Genomic DNA, 24,493 nt, shown 5'->3' with positions numbered 1-24,493 from the left:
AGCCCACTTGTGTGTTACTTATAAGGTGTGGGAGTATCTTATTAAGCCTCACGGCCAGGATTTTTGCATATATCTTGCAATCAATGTTAATTAGCGATATAGGCCTGTAGTTTTGGGGGAACTGGGTGTTTTTACCCTCCTTGGGGATAACTATAATATTTGCTTCGGACATTGTTTCTGAGACCACCCCTGTCCCCTCGCAGTGGTTAAAAACTTTTTTCATCATTGGCTGTAGTAGGGCTATGAATGTTTTATAGAAGGTGGCTGTGTAGCCATCCGGCCCGGTTTCTTATTAGCTTTGAGAGACTTAACTGCCATCTCAATTTCGGCTGAGCCAATCTCTTTCCCTAAAATATTTGCGTCTTACGGTGTTATTTTTGGGAGGTTTAAGCTGTTGAGGTATTCGGTGCAGCTCCTTTCGTCCAGTGTTTGGTCCTTGTTATAGAGCTCCTGGTAGAATACACTAAATGTGCATAGAATTTCTTTATGTTGTGTGTAATGTTATGTGAGTCTGTGATTGCGGAGATGGTGTTCTGTCTTTGTTTGTGTTTTAGGTAGGATGCCAGGATCTTCCCTGCTTTGTTGGCCTCGCATAGGTTTATTGCTTTGTATTTGTTTATCCACAGACCCGCTCTCTAACTCAGAATTCTTTTGAATTTGTATTTTTTCCTTGTGAGTTCTGTAAGGACCCCTACGTTCTTTGAGTCTGAGATATGTGATGACTCTAGTCTTTGGATATCTAATTCTAGTTGGTCCAAATGAGCCTTGGCGGTCTTGTTCATCTTGCCTTTAATGTCCATAATTGTCCCCCTAACTGTGGCTTTCAGGGCGTCCCACATGTTTTTTGGGTCCGTGTCTGCAGTGTCGTTAAAGCTAATGTAATCCTTTATGGCCTGCTCTATTTTGGTTCTGTCGCTTTGCTCTTTTAATACATCACTGTTGAATCTCCATCTACGAGGGTGATCCTCATTATGGCGACCATTTAGTAGGAGGCTGATATAGGAATGGTCTGAGATAGTTCTCGTGGCTATGTCCGTGTTCTCGATTAAGTGGGTGTGTGAGCTTGAGATCAGTATGTGATCAATTCTGCTGTATGAGTTGTGTGGGTTTGAGTAGAAGGTGTAATCTGTCTTGTCCGGGTGCTGAAGTCTCCAGGTGTCTTTCAGGTTGTATTTGGTACATACATTTTTGAGTATTTTGTGCTCCCCCGGGGGTAGTGTGTGGCATTGTGATTGTCTGTCTATAGTGGAGTCCAGTGCCGTATTGGAATCGCCTGCCAGCACTGTTAGGTCATTTTGTGGGAGTGCCTCCATCCTACCTGATATGTTGTCCCAGAAAGCGGTGTCATCTGTGTTAGGTCCGTATATGTTGAGTACATGAATGTTTTCATCCCCCCTCTTCAGCTGTGTCAAAAGGATTCTCCCCTCTAAGTCGCATTGATGGTCCTCTATGATTATCTTGGAGTTCCTATTATTCAAGGTGATCACTCCTCGTTTTTTCCCCACAGCCGGAGAGCAAGCCATTTGGCCAACCCATCTTGCCCTAATCCGTTCTGCATCGTCCTGGGATAGCCTAGTTTCCTGAAGGAGAAAGACGTCCGCTTTAGCCTTAGCTAAGTAGTCAAGTATTTTTTTTCCTTTTAACTGGGTGATTGAGACCTTTAACATTTAAGGAGACTATCTTCAGGTTGGACGATAATGATAATGAATTCTTTGTCTTAGAAATCATTATGTGAAGCTAGGTGGCGGTTTGTTAAACAGGGCCATGTTCCCTATCCGTATGTTAATATTCATGTTCTTTTCTGGGGCTTCGCAAGTGTTGTCCCTGTCTCAGACCTCTTTGTGTGCCTTCCCCCACTCTTACCCGCGATCTGGTTTCAATCGCCACAATGTGTGCAGTAGTGTAGGTGGAAAGTTTGGAAGACAAGAGGCCACAGAGGGTAGAAGCTACGGTTGAGTGCCTGACAAACAATACTAATACTAACATGACATACAAAAGACTAAACCCCCCCCCAAAAAAAAGCCCACCCTACCTCCCCCCGTATCCTACGTCTAGAATTCTGGACGTGTGACAGCAAAGCTCCAGCTCCATTTTCCCTGGGCTGGGATATGGAAAAGGCGTGTACACATGCATCTGTGGCGTTAATCGCCCTAGCATCAACAGTTATTTGCGACTTCTTTATCTTATTTGCAACTTATTTAGCATGCAGCTCTGTACAATGGCAATTGTCTTAGAAAGGATATTATTGATTATGTTGTTTGCTTATAACTTATCAGCACGATTGTCTGCAAAGCTTTGTTCGCAGGAGTGTTTTGTAGTGTTCCAAAAAGTTCCCAAGGCAGGGTGTCCGTTATGTGATCCACGTTCGTGGCCTTCACTGAGTTTGATTCAGCCATCCTGCCCTTGAGGTAGCAAAGTGTTTAGAAGTAGCAAATAGCAACCTGATTGAGGTAGATAGTGAGGATGAGGTAGATGGTTGTTTGCATAGTAGTGGAGGAAGACTACAGTGCTAGAGGTTATGAGGTGAAATATCTTTACACGTCCCCCCCCCAGTTCTGGTGAGGCTCTCCTCTTGTTCGTGTTTGCTTGGGAGAAATCCATTTCTTGTGGACTCGGACCTTGTAAGTAGTTGGATAGGTCATTGGGGTCTTCGAAGATGTGCATTCTGCCCTTGTCTGTGATTTTGAATTTCGTAGGGCCTATGAATGAGAAAAGGATGTTTCCCTTCCTCAGCCTGTCTCTTTGAGCCACAAACCTTTTTCTTATGTGTGTTTAGAGTAATCTTGGGTGAGAATGATTTTTTGACCGTTCCACAGCAAATTAGTTTTTTTTCTGGCCACTGCGAATATGGCTTCAGTACGCTGTAGTCTCAGAGGCTTGCATATTATGGGGCGCGGTGTAGCCATATTTGCTGATCTATAGGCAGGGACCCAGTAAGCCTTGTCTAGCTCCAGAGGCAAGTCAAACTTCAGGTTAGTGAGTTTAGGGATCATGCATGATCCATTTTTCTCCTCTTCTCCTTCGGCGACCCCTAGTATTCTGATGTTCCGTCTTCTGTTGCGGTCGTCTAACTCTGCTGTTTGTCTTAGGAGTATTGCTGTTGTTTTGAAAAGCTCTTGCAACGCCTTGTTAGACTTTTGCTCGTTATCCTCCACATCACTCACCCTCTGTTCTTCTTCCGTTAGTCTATTATTTACTGCATGTATTCCTGCTCTGACTGCAGCCAATTCCAGCTGTATAGCATCCGTGGTTTGCGCGGTCAATTTAGCTAGGTCATGTACTTCTGCCAGTTTTTTTTAAATCATGTCCAGCATGCTGTTGATGTCCGGTCTTTGTTTAATAGGGGATTCCAGAGTGTCAATGTTATACTTTTTGGATTGCTGCGCGAGCTTCCAGTCGTTGCCAGCCATAGCTGTCAGCCCTCTCTTCTCCTGCTGTAGGCTGAGCTTTCCTCTGACCTTCCGTTCTATGATTGAATCTCTTATGGATCTCCTTTTCTGGCGCTAAAATATCGTCTTCCGACTCCTCGGTTAAAACAGCTCAGTTTTGCAAGGCCGCAGGGCCGGTGTTGGGCTTGGCGTTCCTGCTGTCCGCGTTTCTATCGAAAGGGTTCTGGACCGGTCTGTACAGTGTATGGCGGGTTTTGGGCCGGTTGGCCTGTACAATTAAGTTGGTTGTTGCCCTTCTTAGGCCGCCCTGGACTGTATAATGTATTATTGATCTTGGATGGTGCTAGTTACTTCAAGTTATGTATCCCCCTGAGTTTGTCGTGCTCACCTCATGTCCCCCGTGAGCATATCTTATTTAACCCCCTACTTAGCGATACAAGCGCAGTTCTTCTCTACCTGTGCGCGTGGTTGTGTGGTGTTCTCTAGACGTGATGGCGAACACTGGAGATTAGCAGGCTCAAGTGGGGTTTGTGAGGTTGGTTTTGTCTCCTAGCTTGCTGGTTTTCCGGCACTCATCATACAGCAGATTGTTATTATTGTTTTTGAGACCTTGTGGATGGCATATGTTGGTACTGACTTGCTTTACGCTTCGTTCTGGATCCCTCTTCCGCAACGTTCCTCCCACACTTAATCTATACTGGGCTAGGTTGTATTGTCTCACCGCAGACCAAATCGGTAATCTGGCGTGATCAGGATGGCCGCGCAAACAGATCTAGGCGGTAGCCATAGGGTGCGCTTTGCTTTTGTTTCTCTTCTGTTTTTTTTTTTGTGTTTCCGAATCACCCCCTTGCGCGGGGCTTCACATTTGCACTTTGGTCACCTTGGGCACGTTGTAATGGCCCTCCGCTGTCCGTTCTCATAAGCCGTAATACAACGCAGACCCTCCCGTCATGCTGGGTGTGCGCTGGTCAAGGGCTAGTGCAATCCAAAACTGATTGTCTGGCCTAAAATAGGGTGGCTGCGCTACCAGTACCGGGCGGCGGCTATTGGGTGCTTGCGTCTTAATTGAGCTGCCCCGTTCGCGTGAGCAAGTCTTTGAGCGCTACACTCCTATTTTGCCGCGTTGTTGTTGTTGTCTATTTCAAGATGGCGGCCCCCATCCACCAGTATCGGTTTCAGTTTCTCTCTGGGTAGATTATCGATCTTCTATTCCTCCCCGAGCCTCAAACGGTCAGCGTCGTCAATTCCGTGATATCATACGGAAGGCCCCCAGCACTGACCTTAGGTGAGGATAGGTGAGTTGGTTGCTGGCCCCTCCGTAAGCGTGGCTGACTGCAGGTATCGGCCCCAGGATGTCTCAGTTAGCGGGCACCATCTTGGACCTTCCCTTTCCTCTCGTACAGGGGGTTTCTTTCATCCGTGATTTCCTTCCCCTTGTCGGCGATCCGGTTGTTTTAAGCAGATCAGCTTTACCCCTGATCGTTCCAACGCCCTACGGTGCCACGGTCTTTCTTGGCTTATCAGCACATGTACGTTCTTTTGAGTTGCTCGCTCCCAGGTTCAGCGGAGCTATAGAGTCAGGAGCCTGCACCTATTGCCGTCCAAGCCACGCCCCCGTCTTATTTTTAGGTCTCGCCTAGACAGTGCTTGCACTGTCTCTCCGAGACATGCAGTATACACTTTAGTGGGGAAGCTTCTTGGAAGCTCCGCCCACTGGCTTAGGTCAGGAAATGCTGCTCTCCGATTTGTTTACGGCTTGGTAGTCCCGCCTCATGACGATTATGTCGTCATATGTAACCTTCCAAGGCTACTGCCCCCTTTACTCACCGCACTTTCTTCTGGCGCCCAGCCTAATCACAACGGTGCGCACGCGATGTCGTTTCCAGCTCCCGGTCTGTAAGCGCTCCCCCTGTGTAGTGTCATACATATTCGCGCATGCCCATCAAGCCGCATCGGCATGTTTTCACTCCGGGAAACAGTATGGATATATATAGCGCAAACTCTCAAACTCGACCCGAAGGTATTGAAGTGCTTTACATAAGCACCGATTACATTACGCAATGACACATTCAGGCACTGGGAGATAAAGTGATTTGCCGAAAATCACAGAATGTGGACCGACCCCGAGGCTCGAACCCTGGTCTCCAGCACCAAAGTCGGCAAATTAGCCATCAGACCACAGCCACTCACTTTGTTGAACGGGAGTGAAAAGGATTATAGCCAAAACTAACATAAAGAAATCACCACTGAACCTCTCTGTCTGCTTGGATTTAAATCATTTCCAAGTTAAGTAAAAAATGTTTTTTCTAATAATAACGATTTTGTATTCTTTTCATACACATGTGTTTGTTTAATTTTGACAGTCATCGCGTTAACAACGGTTCATAGGAAAATGCAAGCCGCATCGGCGTGTTTTCACTCGGGGAAACAGTGGACTTGTATAGATATATAGCGCTAACTCGACCCGAAGGTATTGAAGTGCTTTACATGAGCACCGATTACATTACGCAATGACACATTCAGGCACTGGGAGATAAAGTGATTTGCCGAAAATCACAGACTGTGGACCGACCCCGAGGCTCGAACCCTGGTGTCCAGCACCAAAGTCGGCAAACTAGCCGCCAATCCGCTCACTTTGTCTAACGGCAATGAAAAGGAATATAGCCCAAAAGCAACATAAAAGAAAGCACCAAAGCAACAAGATATGTTGCTTTGTATTTGTGGTGTAAAAATAACTATGTATATAAAAAAGTATGTTCCTTGCTGCTGGGTATGCTTTAAAATGATAATCGCTGCCCATGAATGTTGAGCTAGCTAATAGATTGACTATCTTATTTTAGCACTAACGTTCAGCTTGCACTTTCCCTGCGCACTATCAGTTGGCTGAGCAGTGACCTTTGATGAGTTCATGTGAGTGCACTTATTGCTGTAACAGCAGATGTTGAAATGGAAGACAGGATAAGCTGAAGTTGAATAAACAGCTGCACTTCATTTATCCCGAACGTGATTACATCATATTGGCACGGGCTGTGGAATACTGCAAGCGTCTTCCCGCCTGCTCACGACCGCAGATATCTTTAGTGTTGGGGGAATCTGTGAGACTCTTTGAGGGCTATCAATCATCACCTAACTGATGGCTTCTGTTGTTTCTGCCATTATTTATCTTCCCTGTAACGATAATTGTATTTTGTCACACGCCATTGATCGTGTCTCCATTCGTAGGATTTGAATGTAATGGATAAGGTGGGAATGTATCATAAAAAAAAGTCTGAAGTCATTCTTAAATAGATGGGAAAATACACTGGGCAAAGTTGGAAGTTGTAAACAATAACAAACATTTGCAATGCATTAGGTCTCGCATTTAGGCATGTTTAAGCTACTGATATTGCAAATAACAATGCTTTTTTTTTCTTCCTTTTTTAAAACATAAATAAAAGGCATTGTTATTTACAATGCCAATAGCTTAAACTTGTTAAGGGGTGCTAGCACTGGCATAACCACCTGTTCTGCCTCTCTCTACGAGAGTTTTTTAAAACTGTTGATATTGCCCACGCGCTCTCAACAACTGGCAGAGATTCATTATCTTAACGGCTGCGCTTGTTAAACTTGAGCAGGGCCGTTATTTCACCTTCAGCTAGCTTTTGGCAGAGTGTATGCACGGTTATCATTGCTGTGGGTCACACTTTCTTGCTAATCACAGCTTGTGTCTGTTGGTGTGCCTTCGCTGATAGGCACAGCTTGAGTTAAACCTTTATGCTGGTCTCTGCCTAGAGTCTCCTGTCGTCCTGTTTTCTTTCTTTCAGTGAATGTATAGAGATCAGTTGGTAGTTTCCTGCTTGTACGCTGCACTGTTTTAAAAAAAATAAAACTACTGCCCACACCCCACTGTACCCGCTTCGTTTGTTGGAATCGTATATTTCTTCAATGCTCGTGAGCGGCTACCGTGGTGGTGGTTGAAATCCACTGAATATGGTGAGATATATGTGTGCGTGTATCTCAATGTAGAGGCTCCATGTTTTTATGCATTTCATACCTTGCCACATAATTCCAATCTGCCCTAATTTTACTCAACGCCACACACTTCCACTTCCCATAATTCAACTCTATACATTTCCATTCCACACCACATAATTAGACAACAAATCACGTATTTCAACTCAACAACACAATTATGCAACACACCATATACGTCCAACTAACACCACAGAATTCCACATCATGATACAAAATGTAACATCACACCACGTAGTTAAACTCCAGAACACAAAATGCAATTCCACATAATTACTCTCACACACAATCCCACTCCACATAATTCCAGTACAGTCAACACCACATAATTACTATCCACATTTTTCCACTACACACCATATCACATAATTCCACTGCACAAATCCACTCCACACATTCCACCATACACAATTCCACAACTAACAATTCCAATCCGACCCACAGAATTCCACTGCACAGCACATACATCCACTCCAATCCAAAACACATAGGTAAAAGACATTGTCATTTACATCGCCAATACCTCTAACTCTCACAAATGCAAGACCAATTTGCATTGCAAATGCTTGTTATGAGGGACAAGACAATTGTGAACTGAAAACAGTATCGATACTTATTGACAAAATTAAATTATTTCACAAGCCGTCCGTTAGATGGCAGTATTGTCCAAGGATACAATCTGGGTAGAAAACTGCTGTACCAGCACGGTCTCCTGTTTTGGTGTCCGAATGAAGCATTCCGAATGCTTAGCACTGGAGTTTGTTTATGTATTTTTTTTTTTAATAGTGCGGGTCACATCAGTTCCGTTGTCAGTACCAATATCAGTAAAAACGACAGACCGCATAAAAGTAAAGAGCTTCTACATGACAGTAACGGGAGCGCGCCAGACTGTTGCAGCGTTTCTTCACACCGTGAATACTCGTTGGTGGAGGCTGCTTTTACACGACGGCTCTCTATACTCTAGACGGGGCGGTCTCCTGCCAGGGAGTTGGTTGTCCCTCGGACTGGACTGCTGTGTCGGAATTCTTTCATGCATCTCTTGCAGGCAGTAAACGTAGAAGGTGGTTGGTCTGAGACCCAGTGACTGCCAGTCCACATTCCTTGCACAGCACCGGAGAATTGGCACAGTCTTTTAAGGTCTGTCTTCACAGTTTCCAACCATGTGTTGCATGGACCCCTGCACCATAACCTGCTGCTCTCACCCCGAGTACCTTCCGGAGTGACGTCACGCCCACACACAAGCTCTTCCTCCTAAGCATTGTAGTTTGTCTCCGAGCTGGTGAAGGCCTGCTATTGAGGATCAAGCACCCACAGGCAGTGTGTCCGAATCATTTGATACATTGCACGCGAGGTGTGAAACCCATTTAAGTAGTGGGGTAATGCGATGTGCACCAACCAGCCAACAAAGCAGTCCATTTAATAGCGATGTAATACCAATACAATCTCACTGTTTGTAAAGATCATTTACGTCATAGTGTACGTCACCATTGACAACATGTAATCTGTGTGCATTAATAGAGCCATCAGCTTATTCTTTGTTCCTGGCTCAGGATTTACAGACTCACTATTAAATAGGCCATTCTCCGAGCCAGCAAAGCATATCTCCAACTCTCTTATGCAGGCCACTTCCTGAGCTTCCTTTTGAAGTCGCACAAGCATAAGGTGCTCCTCCGGTGCCTTGCAGAAATATTTCTGGGCAGGCCTGCAGCAGCTAGCAAACCCTGCAGCTAAGCAACTGGTCAGCTTCAGGAGCCTCATCCTCCCCTTCCTCTGGAGTAGAAGCAATCACCTCTACGGCCATTGCTTTCTTGGTTCCTACAACTCAGGAATGATCCCAGGCCCACTTTGAGACTGATGTGCAGCCTGTGCTCTGGCTAACACAGCTGATGTGATCAAAGCCATAAATGCTTCTGGTCCTGGCACCAAGCCAGGGACAAGCAAATCATTGCCCAAGCAACATCCAGCACCTTGCGTTTCCTTTACCCCAAGATCAGCCATGGCTGGCTTGCCATTGAGCCCAATCTTAACCCTGTCGTCATTCCGGTGGCAAAGGTTTAAAAGGAGCTGTTCACTCCTTCTGATCACTGCCCATATGGTATGCCACAACCACTGCACTTGTGTTACTTAGTTCCTGCTACAGGCAGGTGACTTTCACCATATGAGGGTAGGTCTTTTGGCGCCCCTATTTGTCAACAAGACCACAATCCGCGAGACAGGCCTGTGACATGGCACACACACATGATCCGTGTTTGCCTATGACAGCAGCAATCTGCAGTAGTGATCCAGACATTGGTACAGTTGAAGACGTTGGGCAGGGGTGCGCGTTTCTCTCCATGAGGAGGATCTTTTTGTCTCATTAATGTGTTTTTGGAATGTGTAGCTAGAATAACAAACTACTGGTTAAATTTGCGCAACCACACAGTTTGAGGCCTCAATCAATCAGTCAATCAATCATAGCATTTGTAAAGCGCACTACATACCCGTGAGGGTCTCAAGGCGCGGGGGGGTGCTGCTACTGTTCGAAGAGCCAGGTCTTGAGGAGCCTCCTGAAGGATAGAAGGTCTTCGGTCTGCCGTAGGCGGATTGGGAGGGTGTTCCATGTCTTGGCAGCGAGGTGGGAGAATGATCTGCCGCCGGCGGTTACTCTTCGGATGCGGGGGATGGTGGCGAGGGCATGGTCTGCGGAGCGGAGCTGGCGGGCAGGGGTGTAGAGGCTGAGTCGTCTGTTGAGGTATGCTGGTCTGGTGTTGTGGAGTGCCTTGTGTGCGTGGGTGACAAGCTTGAAGGTGATCCTCTTGTTGATGGGGAGCCAGTGTAGGTCTTTCAGATGTGGTGTGATGTGGCTGCGGCAGGGGATGTCCAGGATCAGGCGAGCGGAGGCGTTCTGGATGCGTTGGAGTCATTTCAGGAGTTTGGCCGGGGCTCCTGCATAGAGTGCGTTGCCGTAGTCCAGTCTACTGCTGACGAGGACCTGGGTGACCGTCCTTCTAGTTTCGGTGGAGATCCACTTGAAGATCCTGCGAAGCATGTGGAGGGTGTTGAAGCCTCACACTGCACAGGGGAGACAGACTAGTCATAGTGAAGTGTGTGATCCATTGCTCCCTGTGGAAGGAGAGCTTGTTTCGTTCACACAGTGAGGGGTTGTTGTACAACTACTGGAGAGGAGCTGCCACAGCTAGTTGTGAGTTAGTATTTATGGATGCAAACAAGTGCTGCACTCTTGAAGAAACAGAAACACTTAACACACTGTTTGATGAACCAAATTACTATTTAATTGAGACCCAGTCTGAGGTTTTTGGGCAGGTGGCTTTTAGAAGAAGGTAACACCAACAAGAGGAACACTGTGTGTGTAAAAGTACTCCAAGACCCATTCCCTCCTTTGGCACATCCCTGCTTGTCATAATATGTTATTGGCACCAATAAAGAAACATGTATTAACAGGTTATAAAATAGAAAGAACACTTGGAGAAAAACAGATAACACTAATGTTAGGTTAAAATGTTGTTCAGCTGAAATGCGCAGATTTCTTTGGAGTAATTACACAAATTTGAGATTTAAAAGTCACTGAGTTTTGTTTTGCAGAACTTCAGTATTAACAAAGGAGCAGGGTAAACCCTTAGAATTATATTTCTGCCTCTTGTACGCTTACAAAGGGATACATAAAACTTCAAGCTCCAGAATGCAGAGCACCATGGTCTGGAGAATAGGAACTGGCTAATGGTGGACACAGGACCCCCTGGCAGGTGCAGAGACATTGTTCTGTACATTTTCAGCTTCATCTACACCATGAGTGTGGGAGGCTGTGGCTTGGCATTAACAACTCCAAGGCTTCTAAGGACTAGAGTTCCTAAGGGTCGCGTGGGTGATCATGCATCTCTGCACAAGTTTGTAATGTGCCAGCAGGTCTTTTAAAAGGTAAGTACATTAATGCAAAGCTTTGTGTTGCTGTGCGGCACACGGATGCCACCACAACCTAACGAGAATAGCCCACTACGTTTTAAATTATTTATTTATTTATTTAATGATTTTTGTAGAGCGCGTAGTAACTCCGAAGAGCATCCCAGCGCTGATCTGCTTCTCCAGGGGTTGTAGCCAACTAGTGAGATTATATTTGCGGGAAAAGGAGGGTCTTTAAGGTTTTTCTGAACTGGAGATAGTTCGGTTCTGTCCTGAGTTTTCGGGGTAAATGGTTCCATCGTTTGGCCGTGTGAACTGAAAAGCGACGGCCACCGGTCTTGGCTTTCCTCACTCTAGGGACTGCAATGAGATTTTCTGTATTGGACCGGAGATTTCTCTCTGCTTTGTATGGGATTAGAAGTTCTCTCAGAAGTGGGGGACCGTTGTTGTTGAGGGTTTTATGGGCCAGACAGAGGGCTTTGAAAACGACCCTTTCTCTGACTGGGAGCCAGTGGAGAGAGTTGAGGGCCGGCCTGGCGGAGGATCTTCCGGGTGTGCCCGTAAGTAGGCGGGCTGCGGCGTTTTGGACTTTTTGGAGTGAGTTCAGGGTGGCTTCAGGGGCTCCCAAGTATATAGCGTTACAGTAGTCTAATCTTGCCAGGATTAGACCCTGAATGAGGAGCCTCCTTGCGGTATCTGGGAGCAGGGGAAAGATCTTCCTGCAGGCTCTGAGTAGCCCAAAGCATGTCCCTGCAGTTCTTTTGGCCTGGGTTTTGAAACTCATGTCCTTCTCAATCCACACACCAAGGCTCTTGACCTCTTCCTTGGGTGCGGGAGGGTCCCCTAGGCACTTAGGCCAAAGGTGAGATGGTATAGAGGGCCCATTGTGGCCCATCAGGAGGATCTCAGTCTTGGACCCGTTCAATTTTAGTGAGGAGAGATTCATCCATCGGTGGACTTCGGAGAGGCAGCTGTGGAGGTCGGATGGGGCGTGGTGAGGGTGAGAAAGGGTAACGACCAGCTGAGTGTCGTCGGCGTAGTTGATAACTGACACGCCGTACAATCTGACCCTCTTCTCCAGTGGGGCCATGTACACGTTGAAAAGTGTCGGGCTCAGAGATGAGCCCTGTGGCACTCCACACCGGAGGGGGATGGTGGATGAGCAGCTGTCGTTTCCCGCACCTGGAAGGAGCGTCCATTCAAAAAGGATTCTAGCCATTTCAGGGCCATACCCTTTAATCCGATCTCTCCCAGTCGGTGGATTAGGTGGGATGGTCTACAGTGTCGAAGGCCGCACTGAGATCTAGGAGGATCACTGCCACTGATCCTCCCATGTCCAGAATGCTTCTGGCTTTCTCCACTGCTGTCAGGAGGGCGATGTCCGTGCCCTGACCTGGACGAAATCCTGTCTGGGAGGCGGCTAAGAGGTTGTTACTTTCTAGGTAAAGCGATAGTTGCTTATTTACCAGCTTCTCTGCGATCTTGCTGTTTCCAGGGAGAAGGGATATGGGCCTGTAGTTGGCGAAATCCTGCGGGTCTAAAGAGGGTTTTTTCAGTAGACCCTTGACTGCTGCCGCTTTCCAGCTGGGGGGGACAATACCCTCTGAGAGAGAGGAATTGATCAGGGCCGTGAGAGGGGGAATGATGGTACTTGACACTTTTTTTAGGAAACGGAGGGGGGCAGGATCAAGGGGGGAACCACTTTTGATTGCGGCCAGCGTAGCTCCTACTTCTTCCGTTGTTACGGGACCAAAATTGTCCAGGGAGGGTTGGGGGGCTGGCGGCAAAGGAGGATTGGTGGTGGTGATGGTAGGATCCGGCTGTATGGGGTCCTGTTCGGGAGGGGGTATGGTTAGAAGAATGTTTTGAATCTTCTCGTCGAAGAAGGTGGCTAATTTTGTACATTTAGTTTCAGCTGCTTTAGGATCGAGGGGTTTGAGTGGGGGGTCAGGGGCGTGGAGTAGTTCTTTTAGAACTGAGTAGGTTTCATGGGCCGAGCAGGCAGCGTTTTTAATTCTGTCCTCGTAAAAACTAGTTTTGATACTACGGAGCTCTTTTTTGTAGGATTTTACCGCGGAGCGGAATGCTTCTTTCCGTTCCTCTGTTTTTTCCTTCCTCCAGATACGTTCATTTTTTTTGCAAGCCTTACGTAGCAAATTGAGTTCCGGGGTATACAAGGGTGAAGGATTAACTCTCTTGATGTGTCTGAAAGAATGGGTTTTGGGCAGGATGGCGTCAAGCGATTGGGTAATCCAGGTACTGAATTTTTTGTCCCCTACTAAGGTGTTATTGAGGGGATAGGGAACGTTTTCTCGGAGTTTGGCTGCCCAGACGTCTGGTTCCAATTTCTGCCATCGTCTTGAATACGTTCTAATTTTTGGGGGTGGAGGGAGCACAGTGATAATGTCCCATACTAGGGGAACCAAGAAGTGGTCCGTCCAGGGAAGGGGGATATGGTCAAGGGATCTCAGGTTGGGGATGTTGGAAAGAATGGGGTCAAGCAGTTGCCCTTTTTCGTGGGTGGCCTGTGGGTTTTTGAGGTCAAGGCCCATTGAGGTGAGATCCTGAAGTAGTTCATTGGCCCGATTGTCGTTTGGGTCCAGGAAATGTACATTCAGGTCTCCTAATAATAGGTAGTTAGTAGTGGACGTGTATTTGGTGGAGATCTGGTCAGTAATTTTGGTCGGAAAGTCTCCTAAATTGCCTGGTGGGCGATATATCAGCGTTCCTGATATCGAGGTGACAGGGGAGATTATGATGGTGTAGTGGTAGCTTTCATGACCCTTGATGTTGCCATCAGATGTTCTACAGGTGAAGGTGTCTTTGAGGATTATTGCGAGTCCACCTCCCCTACCCTCTGGTCTGTTCTGTGAGCACATAACGTACCCGGGGGGGAGTGCTAGAACAATGTCTGGGCCACTACTGGAGGTAAGCCAGGTTTCTGTTAAAAATAGAATGTCTAAGGCATTGTTGGTGATTAGGAGGTTCACTTCTTGTGCGTGTTTCACAAGCGACCTGCAGTTGAGTAGGCCTAGGTGCAGACCCTTTGATGCCATGGTCTGATTGACGGGGTTGCAACGGTCACAGCCGGAGAATTGAGTGTCTCCAGTCAAGATGCGCGAGCAGGAGGGATGTTTGTTGGGGTTCAAGGCAAGTAAGTCAGCCCGAGTGTAGGTCAGGTTGTTAATGGCTGCAGCGGGCAGAGTGACTGGGCCTGAGGCCGGCTGGGCCCAGACGGGCCCAGACGGGCTTGCCTTTGGCGCGCCTTCGGCGCGCTGACGGCGCGCCCGCTGCGCCCGTCCGCTGCGCGTCCGGTGATTGCACATCTTTATAGGTGGAAAGGGGGCGGGTGGGCGTGGCCTGAGAGTGGGCGTTGCCTCAATTCCTCGCCGTGAATGGCGTCCAAATGTTTGTTTGTTTCCTGATTCGGTGCAGCGAAGGGGTCGCTGTTTTGGCGTGTCTCAAGCCCGCTGCGGAGGTGCCAGCCAGGTGAGTGCGCTGTTAAAATACAGGTTATTTAGTGAGTGACACAGAAAGTTACAAATTTTAAAAAAGTTCGGTCGTCTCCCGGCTTCCGCCTCAGGAGGTTTAGCAGGTTCTGAATACTTAGCGCTGTTGACCGCGCTTTTGTACTGTGGCGGGTGGGCGTGGCCTGAGAGTGGGCGTTGCCTCAATTCCTCGCCGTGAATGGCGTCCAAATGTTTGTTTGTTTCCTGATTTGGTGCAGCGAAGGGGTCGCTGTTTTGGCGTGTCTCAAGCCCGCTGCGGAGGTGCCAGCCGGGTGAGTGCGCTGTTAAAATACAGGTTATTTAGTGAGTGACACAGAAAGTTACAATTTTTAAAAAAGTTCGGTCGTCTCCCGGCTTCCGCCTCAGGAGGTTTAAATAAATAAATACTCACTCCATATATCAGAGAGCAACTCATGTGAACTACTCACTCCTGATATCGGAGGAGCTTACTACTCCTATTGGTCTTCACTCATGAAATCATATTGATATCAGAAGAGCTACTCACTCCTGATTTCAGACGGGCTTTTTACTCCTGATATTGGAAGAGCTACTCATTCCTGATATTGAAGGAGCTATGCACTCCGGATGTTCGAAGAGCTACTCACTCCTGATATTACAGGAGCTACTCACTCCAGATATCATAAGAGCTGCTCACTCCTGATATCAGTGGAGCTACTCACTCCTTATGTTGAAGAGCTACTTACTCCTGATATTACAGGAGCTACTCACTCCTGATATCATAACATCTACTCACTCCTGATATTGCAGGAGCTACTCACTCCTTATGTTGAAGAGCAACTCACTCCTGATATTGACAGCGCTACTCACTCCAGATATCATAAGAGCTGCTCACTCCTGATATCAGTGGAGCTACTCACTCCTTATGTTGAAGAGCTACTTACTCCTGATATTACAGGAGCTACTCACTCCTGATATCATAACATCTACTCACTCCTGATATTGCAGGAGCTACTCACTCCTTATGTTGAAGAGCAACTCACTCCTGATATTGACAGCGCTACTCACTCCAGATATCATAAGAGCTGCTCACTCCTGATATTGGAGGACCCACTCACTACTGATATCAGTGGAGTTACTCACTTCTGATATTGCATGAGCTACTGGTCTCTGTGATGGAGTCACTGGGGCTAAGTTTTAGAGACAGCGGGTCCAGCCTGCGGTCAGTGTACTGATCTCTTTGATGATGTCACTGGGGCTCTGACCTGCTGCCCATATGTGGAACCTGTACTTGTAATGGCAGCACGCTTAAGGCCTTGTGCTGTTATTTGGGGCAATCTCTTGTAGTTTCCTCCTGCTGGTGTGTTTTAATTACAGTAGGTTCCTCTCTGGTATGGATACTGACTGTAGAATTGTATTAAAAGGGTGAGAGGAACATTTATTGGTAGGGCTATTGTTGGCAGGTCAGCAGATCAGTGTTCAGGGTGGGGTGAGCAGTAATGGCCACAATACATCCTGGAACACACCTAAAAACTACTATGGCTGCCTGGTACTGGTAGCTATGTTTGTGGGACGTGCAGGGGCGCTGTTGCTGCTCCACAGCATGGTCTGGGTCATCTCTTCCCTTCACAGCACAACCTAGGAGAGATGTCAGACTCCGCGTCCTCGAGGGTGCCCGTGCCACTGTTTCAGCTTTACATCAGTCCTGCAGACCCAACACTGACATATGAGGGTGGCAGGGTTTGGCATCTTGTCATTCATGCCCCTGGCAGGTCAGCAGAGAGGTACGTGATGTGCCACTCTGCACCACACCACTGTTACCAGAAAGGTTCAGACAAAACCTCAGAGACCTCGACCAGCTCCTTGGTGCCTCTGTGTACACCGAGAGGAGTGGGAGCAGCGTCCAGGCAAGCCTCGGTCAGGAGAAAAGACCAGTGCCTCAGATCCTATAGGCCAAACCAGCACTAGCGTGGGCCCTCCTACGGAGACAGAGATGTGCCATCACTCAGGGAACCGTCCCGTGAGCCAGATCCCCAGTCACAGCTCCGTCACATCCCTGCCACCCAACACAGCACTGATGGCCCTAGAACCCATCCAGACAGTCAACAAGGGCAGGGCACGGTCCATAGGAAGGGCTCCCCCTATTGGTAACACAGATCAATTGGGTAATTGGTATTTATGCTACCAGAATAATAACTTTACTTCTTTTTTTAAAATATCGGTCTGATGACTCCGTTTTACCTTTTTACTACTTCATGTGTTTCAAGGGACCTGGAGGCATTTTGGGTTGGACTGACACTACTACTTAGCGCCTAAACCCTTATCCTGTGGCACTAATTAACTACTAAAACGTCAGGGCTATCCCTACAGCCGCCTCCCTCAGAATGTAGGTGTCTCCTACTCCCTTGGCCCCTCCCCTCCTACTATGTTTGTGTCTCCTCTGGACGAATCACACTCACTGCAAAACATGGCTTCACAGTAAACAAGTATTTGCAATGCAATAGGTCTCGCAGTTACCGAAGTTTAAGCTAATGGCATTGTAAATGACTATGCCTTTTATTTTTTTTATATTGTATATTAAGTTTGGCACAAGCATTGCAAACAGTACCCAAGGACAGTATATCTATACATCTTTGTGTTTCCATGCAGCGGCACAGGGGCTATACAGGCATCATAACTCTGAACAACTTCCCAATCCTCAAATTCCAGCCAATCCATCACTTTATTTATGTTTTGAAAACAAAATTAAAAGGCATTGTTATTTGCAAAGACAATAGCTAAAACTCGCACAAATGCGAGACCTATTGCATTGCAAATGCTTGTATTACTTAGTTGTGTAAAGCAGATGGTTTAGCCTTCGAACATTTATGGCCTTTGCTATTCATGCCTCAGTACATTTCTTTGCACTTTATAGTCATTATCCGATTGATTTTTTCAACACAACCTATTTGGTCATTGTGACCAAATTCTAAGTGTTGTAATAAACATTGCACGTTAAAAATAAAGTTCAAGTACAAGAGCTATGCTATATTTACTACTAAACAGGCTGCCACAAGTACAGTTACCTCGCAGACAATGGGGTCATGATTTGAATGGTGCAGCAAGCGCAGGGGCACCGGTCCCAAAATTTGTTGAACTCCTCCTAACACCTAATATAGCTATATTTGACTACTAAACAAGCAGTCAAAATTGAAGCTACCTTGCAGTGAACCGGGACTTTATTTTAAAGGAGGAGAAGGTGCAGTGACACCGGGGTCAAAAGCTGTAGGGACCCCACCAAACCCAGATCACTGCTAAATTTTACTACTAAACAAGACAGTTACAAATGCATTTATCTAGCACGCAATAGGGTAATGATTTGGAATGGTGCAGTAGCCTCAGAACCAAAAGCTCTAGGGACCACGCTAAACACCTAATATTGCTATATTTTACTGCTAAACAGGCAGTCACAGGTGCACTCACCTTGCAGACATTGGGGTCAGGATTTGAATGGTGCAGCAGATGCAGTGGCACCGGGCCCAAAAGTTGTCAGAATGCCTCTCAACACGTAATATTGCTATGTTTTACTACTATAGAGGCAGTTACATTGCAGGTAAAAGAGGCTTGATTTGAATGGTGCAGCAGGTGGAGTGGCACCAGGGACAAAAGCTCTAAGGACCCCGATAAACGCAGAATACTGCTAAATATTACTACTAAACAGACAGTCACAAGTGCAGTTATCTAGCAAGCACTAGGGCCATCATTTAAATGGTGCTGCAGGTGCTGTGACCACACGTTGTCAGAACTCCTAGAAATACATATTGCTATTACATCAATTTACTCTTTCATTTTTCAAAATGTTGCTATTACTTATCCACACTATACCACGAGCAATAGAACAATATATTGCCTTTTGTGCATAAACAAGCCATAACACTTTAACAGATTTTCTTTAACTTATATTTTACAAGTACTCAGCAAGCTACAGCGTACAACAAAAAACAGCTTTTTATTAATCACATAGGCGAAAACGAATGCCTTTACCATTGCTTGTTACCATTACATTGGATAACACTGATCAACAGCTCTTCTAAAACAATGACTTTTCTACCAGTCCCACTTGACTCATACTCTTGAAACTTGGAGGGACACAAATCCCACCTGTTCCCAACATTCTTACCATGCTGCACCCCGTTTCCATCACTGGAATTGGTACGACTTTTACACCAAACAGCCCACCGCGCCCATTCAAAAACAACCCACACTCAGCCAAAAATGCACGAAAACAGACCAAACCGCAGCCAATCCATGCCAACTCCAATATGCACGAAACAAAGACATGCCCTGAACCCTAAACTCCAGGAACCCTAGCTCACACCAACCTTATGCTTAGTACATCTGGCCCTTGATATTTAAAAAAAAACCTTGCAGCCACTCTTTTGCAGTAACGTTTGACCCCAGATTTAAAATTCCAGACAATTCGAATTTTGAACACTTTGATGACCACAAGTGTATTTATTTTGATAACAGTTCAACTGGTACCTCCTAGCTGGGCATCTTCCTGCAAGCAAGTCCTGCATCCATTCCTGCCTACTTTCTACATTTGTTAAATATAATTTGCTATCAATTCCCTTTTTGTTTTGATGTGTTATTTTTTTGCTGAGCAGCCGGTTTCCTTTACTAAAATGAAAATATTTGGATGTAAATAGAGCAGTGTCTAAGCATGGCTTAAAAACCTCCATAATTCAGTGTACAAAATCGAAAACCTATAGTGTATTCCCTCAGCAAACACAGAAATCAAAATAAACACAGATGTGAACACTTATTTTAATTCTTAGAGGTCAGGAGTTTATCTTGTTTAGGTAAAAATTATGATGTTTAATTTTCTAATGGTTAAAACAAAGATACGTTATCCCTGTGTTGTCGGTGAATAGAATATTATATTTAGTTGCAGAAAAATGTAATCCTTCACTGTGTGGATGGGGGCGGGGGGGGGGGATTATTATGACCAATGAAATCCAAATCCTTGTGGGTTTTCAAGATGTTCTGGTGTGCATACTTGAATATATGTTTTTGAAACTCATCAGTTAAACGATATTTGCTGAGAACACTTGAATGCTACCACAGGTATCTCTTGCCAGAAGTAAAGCACAAATAAAACACAATGTAAGTGTTCACCCGCTATGCAAGCATGCTTTTGTATAATAGGGTTCAGTTTATATAATCGTACAGTACAAATAAGCAAGTCTCGAGCCAGTGCCTTTGGATTCCATGTTCAGTTTCCTGATTCTCAAAGGAGGATCTGCCAGCAATAGAAGTTGTGAACTTGTAGCTGCCGCATTTTAATTATTCAGCTTAAGTGTCGGTTCTGTGGCGTGTGTCGAGACATTCTCTATTGTACCTTTTATATAGCGCTTACTACACTTATATGGGGCGCTAAAGCGCCTGTGTACTTGGGTACATGCTACACCGTGTGGGGTGGGTGGTTTGTGTATTCTGTTTCTTTTGACCCTATTTGGGAAACATTTTTGTCTGGTGCCTGACAGGTCCTTTTAACTTCTTGCGGGTGATGGAAAAAGGGTGAGATAAAGCGTGCACAGTATACAGTGACTCGACGACCCTCATAGGAACTTTTAACGTAACTATGCGCACCATACGTATTCCATCCAGAAGTAAAGCAAGCACCAACGCACTCTTAATCGGGCATAGGGTTAGTCTGAGGGTGGGGTGAGGGGGCGGGAAGCTGTATGGTCACTATACTTAAAACTGCATCACACCATCCTGCGGGGCAGTGGTCTCTAAGGCACGTGAAGTAGTTCATCCATGGGGCACGCATTCTTGTTATCCAACTAGTCATTAGAGCAGTCTCAGCTCCTCGGCGGCTCCAATCCATGCAAGAGCCTCCTTGGTTACTCACGGGCAGCCAGAAACCACTGGAGTATGCAGCACACACAGCAAGCATCAGGAGGTACTGTGTGGCACTCTCCTGGCGCAGGCCCACGGCCCGGCTCCACGTTAGCAGAGTGGGAGGGTTGCGGTCACCATCTTGCCGCAGTGGCCTTGTCAATTCTTGAGCCCCTGTGAGCGCTGCGACGCTCCAGCAGTGGGTCACCACGTGTGCGGCAGCAGCAATACCCCCTTCCAGGACCTAGCTAGCATCTGCAGGGCCACTAACATCGGTGGGACCAGTCGGAGCATAGAGACCTGCTCAAAAGAACATCTTGACTCCTTCCCACACTTTTCAATATTTAGTAACTGGATTGTTGTAGTCATAAGCGTTGATTTGCATAGGCTACTTATATGGGCACAGGGATGAGAAAAAAACGGGCGAGTAAACACATGAATAATCCAGAATCCAATTTGCTCTAAACCGGTTTGCGTGCCCTTCCTTACCTGAGATCAGTGTTGCCAGATTTTTAGACCCGTCCCAAACCCAAAGCCGCTCAAATATAAGCCCAAAATAAGCCCAACCAGACCAGTTTCAGCCCAAAAACCAGCCCAAACTCGCAACTCTCAAATTATGCAGAAATAGTCATCAGAAACCACTTATTTGAGATTATTATATAGCAATAGCTAGATCCAAAGTTATCAGAACACTTTACAACAGCAAATGTTCACATAAAAGATAACAAGTCTATACAGAACATCTGTTTCAGAGTGCTTTACTTATCATATAGGACTCATTCCTACTCTTACTATAAATGAACTTACTTCAATTTGTGCTTGCTTCTACATGCCGCGGCCAGGCACCACGAGCCGACGGCCACAGCAGCACAGGGCTGCACCACCAGACCAGGTCTGACAGTCTGAGACCCGAGAGAAAAGTGACACAGTGCATAGCTGCCAAGGTTTCAGATTGCTTATGTGTGATATTTTCATAATTTCAGTGTAATTATGAGTGACATTCAACGACTATGAGTGACACTTTCTCACAAGCAAAAATCTAGCAACGAAGATGATGGAAACATATATAACAAATTACAGCCATTTCAGCAAAGAGAAACTCTACGAAGATCTTAAAACTATTGCAAAGCACCAGAAATGGACGGGCACTATTCAATATGAAAACAGACTGCATAGTTGCCACGTTTTAAGAGTGCTTAGGTGTGACATTTTCAAGTTTTCAGAGTACTTATGAATGACATTCAACTGTTAAATGTATGACACTAAGAGTGACACTTTTTTGCGAGCAAAATCAAGAAATTAAGTTCATATAAACAGATAAACATAAGAAATGACACTCATTTAAGCAAGGACAAGCTATGAAAAGAAAATGAAACTGACGCAAATCTCCGGATCCTACTGACTCCGAACGCTTCTAAGCGGTGTAACAAACCCTGGAAGTCCCTGACCACACCTAAACTGCTCTAATATTCACTGAAAGTCCCTCACTCCGCCTAACCTCCAGCTTGACAGGTACTCACTGAGGCTGGAGAACAGGACAGCTAGTCGGTCTCTTTGTTCTGCACATAGCTGCCTGTAAACTGCGAGGAATCAGGCCCTACGCGCCACCGATTCCGATGAAGAGAGCGGCGAGCGCGTGTCACTTTTTTTAATAAAGCGCGCGGGGGACGGGCATCCAGTATTTCCAGGGCCGTCATTAGTAGCGCTTTCGCGCGCTACTAGATTGACGGCACGCTTACCCAAAGAGACTGTGTCCAACAAGTTTGGCAATGGCAAGTTGGCAATAGCAGCAGGTGCGCTTGCACGTGCACACGCACTGCTGCCTTCAGCAGAGCGTCTATTGAAAGTAGCATGCTCCGCCTCCTCCTCCAATGATGTCTCAGCCACGCAGCGCGCTTTGCGTTCATTGGCTGCTGACTATGCCACTGCTCACCACTGGTTGGCTTAGTTGCATGAGTGTCGGCGCGGCCCAGCGAAAAAATTACGCACAACTGTTGGAAACAAGCCCTAAAAGTAGCCCCCGACAGCTATGTGTTTTTCCCGCACAATTGGGAAAAATGTCGCCCAATTGTGCAAGAAATAGCCAAATCTGGCAACACTGCCTGAGATGCCGGAATCCATTTTTTTCCTGCTTGCAGATGTAGGAGCGCAAAGACTATTAAATAAAAGTGCGCTTCGTGCGGTGGGAGGGGAGAGAGGAGGGGGCCTGCGCGATTCACTTGCGGGAGCGCGTGGCTGGCGCCGCGATATTTGATAACATATGGCGCCAGCCACGCACTCTCGCAAGTGAATTTCCACACGTTCACGCGTTGCCATTGATGGAACGCGTGCACATTTTTGGCAGAAATCCCGAAGCCATTCCAAAAGGTTTTTTTGCCTATGCAGCGTAGGCGAGACCTAAAAAGCAAGGCTGATGTCTGTGGTTGAGTGTTTTTACAAGTTTGAATCTGTTTTAACCCCTAGGGTCACCTCTTCCTCTTTCTTTCAGACTCTCTCGGTGTCTGGGCTCAGTCGGCAGCTTCAGAAGTGATTAATGCCCCAGTGGGAGAGACGGCCACCCTCACTGCCCCGGTCCGTGTGAATATACTGACATCTGCCTGGTACAGAGGGACAGTAGTGGCCACTCTACAGCTGATCTGCACTTGCTTCGCTTCACCACCATCACAGCTCAATGGCCCCCAATACACGGGCCGGGAGACTTGTGGCCCAAACGGATCTTTGGTGATCAGAGACCTGCTGAAGAACTGCACCGGAAATTACACCGTGAATGTTGTGGTGTTGGGGCCCTAGGCCCTCATGCCAGATAGTAACGGACGCAGACACATACTTAGGTAGTGGGTTAACTGGCCACGAGCACGTGCGCTCGGCCCTTTTATTATCCTAGTCACCTGACCCAGTGACGTAGGTGGTGGGTGGGTGTAGAGAGTATTACACACACACACGAACACTAGAACGTGTCCATGCTAGGACACTACATTCCTCCCAATTTTTAATAACAAAAACCCGGAGTCAAATGTCCAACCTAGGGGAGAAAGAAATATATATACAGATGTAATACAGTGACTAACTTCTGCAGAGTCGCTCACGCTTCAGCAGCCTGGAGTCACAGACGATGTTCTTCCTGTCGCGGACGATGTTCTTCCTGTCGCGGATGATCACCAGTTCACTGTGGCACCAGTCGTGGGTGCTCGATGGAGTTAGTCTGTTTGACGGCTCTGCCTTGAAGTTGCTCTCACAGTCTTTTCTTCGCTTTACTTTCTTGGCGACAAACGTAGCTGTTGAGTTCTTGTGGTTCAGCGCTAGATGATGCCGTTTATCTTTTAGTCCAGTCCTTTTCTTTATCTGTGGCGTGTGTTCTGTTTTGCAGAAAGACGGGTCATTCGCAAGACACCCCTCTCACCAGGATGCCCCTCTCACAGGTGTTCCCCTGCCACGGGATATCCTTGAGGCCCTCTTCCTCAGATCTGGCCTGGGTTCAGTGTCCTGTATCGTGTTACTCCCATGCCGACAAGTGCGGGTGCGGAGGAGACGACAGGTCTCACCTCAGATTCCACAGTCAGACCTGGAGGGTGGCTGTTGGCTCCTGTCTTTAGTACGCGAAGTCTTCATCCTCCTGAGACCTTTGCTGAAGGGCGGCTGATGACCATCTCTCGTCGCGGGGATACTCTCTCTCACCGGCATCCCTGAGGCCTTTGCCCCTGAGTCACCACGGCTGGCATTGACCAGTGTCCGTGTAACCCCAAAGGTGGGTGTTTCGAATGGTCCGGCCTGCTCACCTCTGCAGATCCCAGGTGTGCTGAAAGCATCATCAAACAGATGGTCTTTTCTCCGTGCCACGGGTGTTCT

General features: G+C 46.8%; 1 protein-coding gene across 1 annotated transcript in view; it reads left to right on the top strand.

Moving 5' to 3' along the window:
• LOC146808751 (cell adhesion molecule CEACAM5-like) overlaps positions 1 to 24,493 on the top strand; it is a 460,313-nt gene that overhangs the window by 158,915 nt on the left and 276,905 nt on the right. The window contains exon 7 of the mRNA XM_085614788.1: positions 23,136 to 23,424. Within this exon, the coding sequence (XP_085470914.1) occupies positions 23,136 to 23,424 (289 nt within the window). The remainder of the gene's footprint in view (positions 1 to 23,135; positions 23,425 to 24,493) is intronic.

The sequence above is a fragment of the Triturus cristatus genome, chromosome 7 (genome assembly GCF_964204655.1).
Source record: "Triturus cristatus chromosome 7, aTriCri1.1, whole genome shotgun sequence".
In the NCBI taxonomy this organism is placed as follows: domain Eukaryota; kingdom Metazoa; phylum Chordata; class Amphibia; order Caudata; family Salamandridae; genus Triturus; species Triturus cristatus.
The sequence above is the reverse complement of the archived record's forward strand: the minus strand, read 5'-3'. Positions and strand labels throughout refer to the sequence as shown.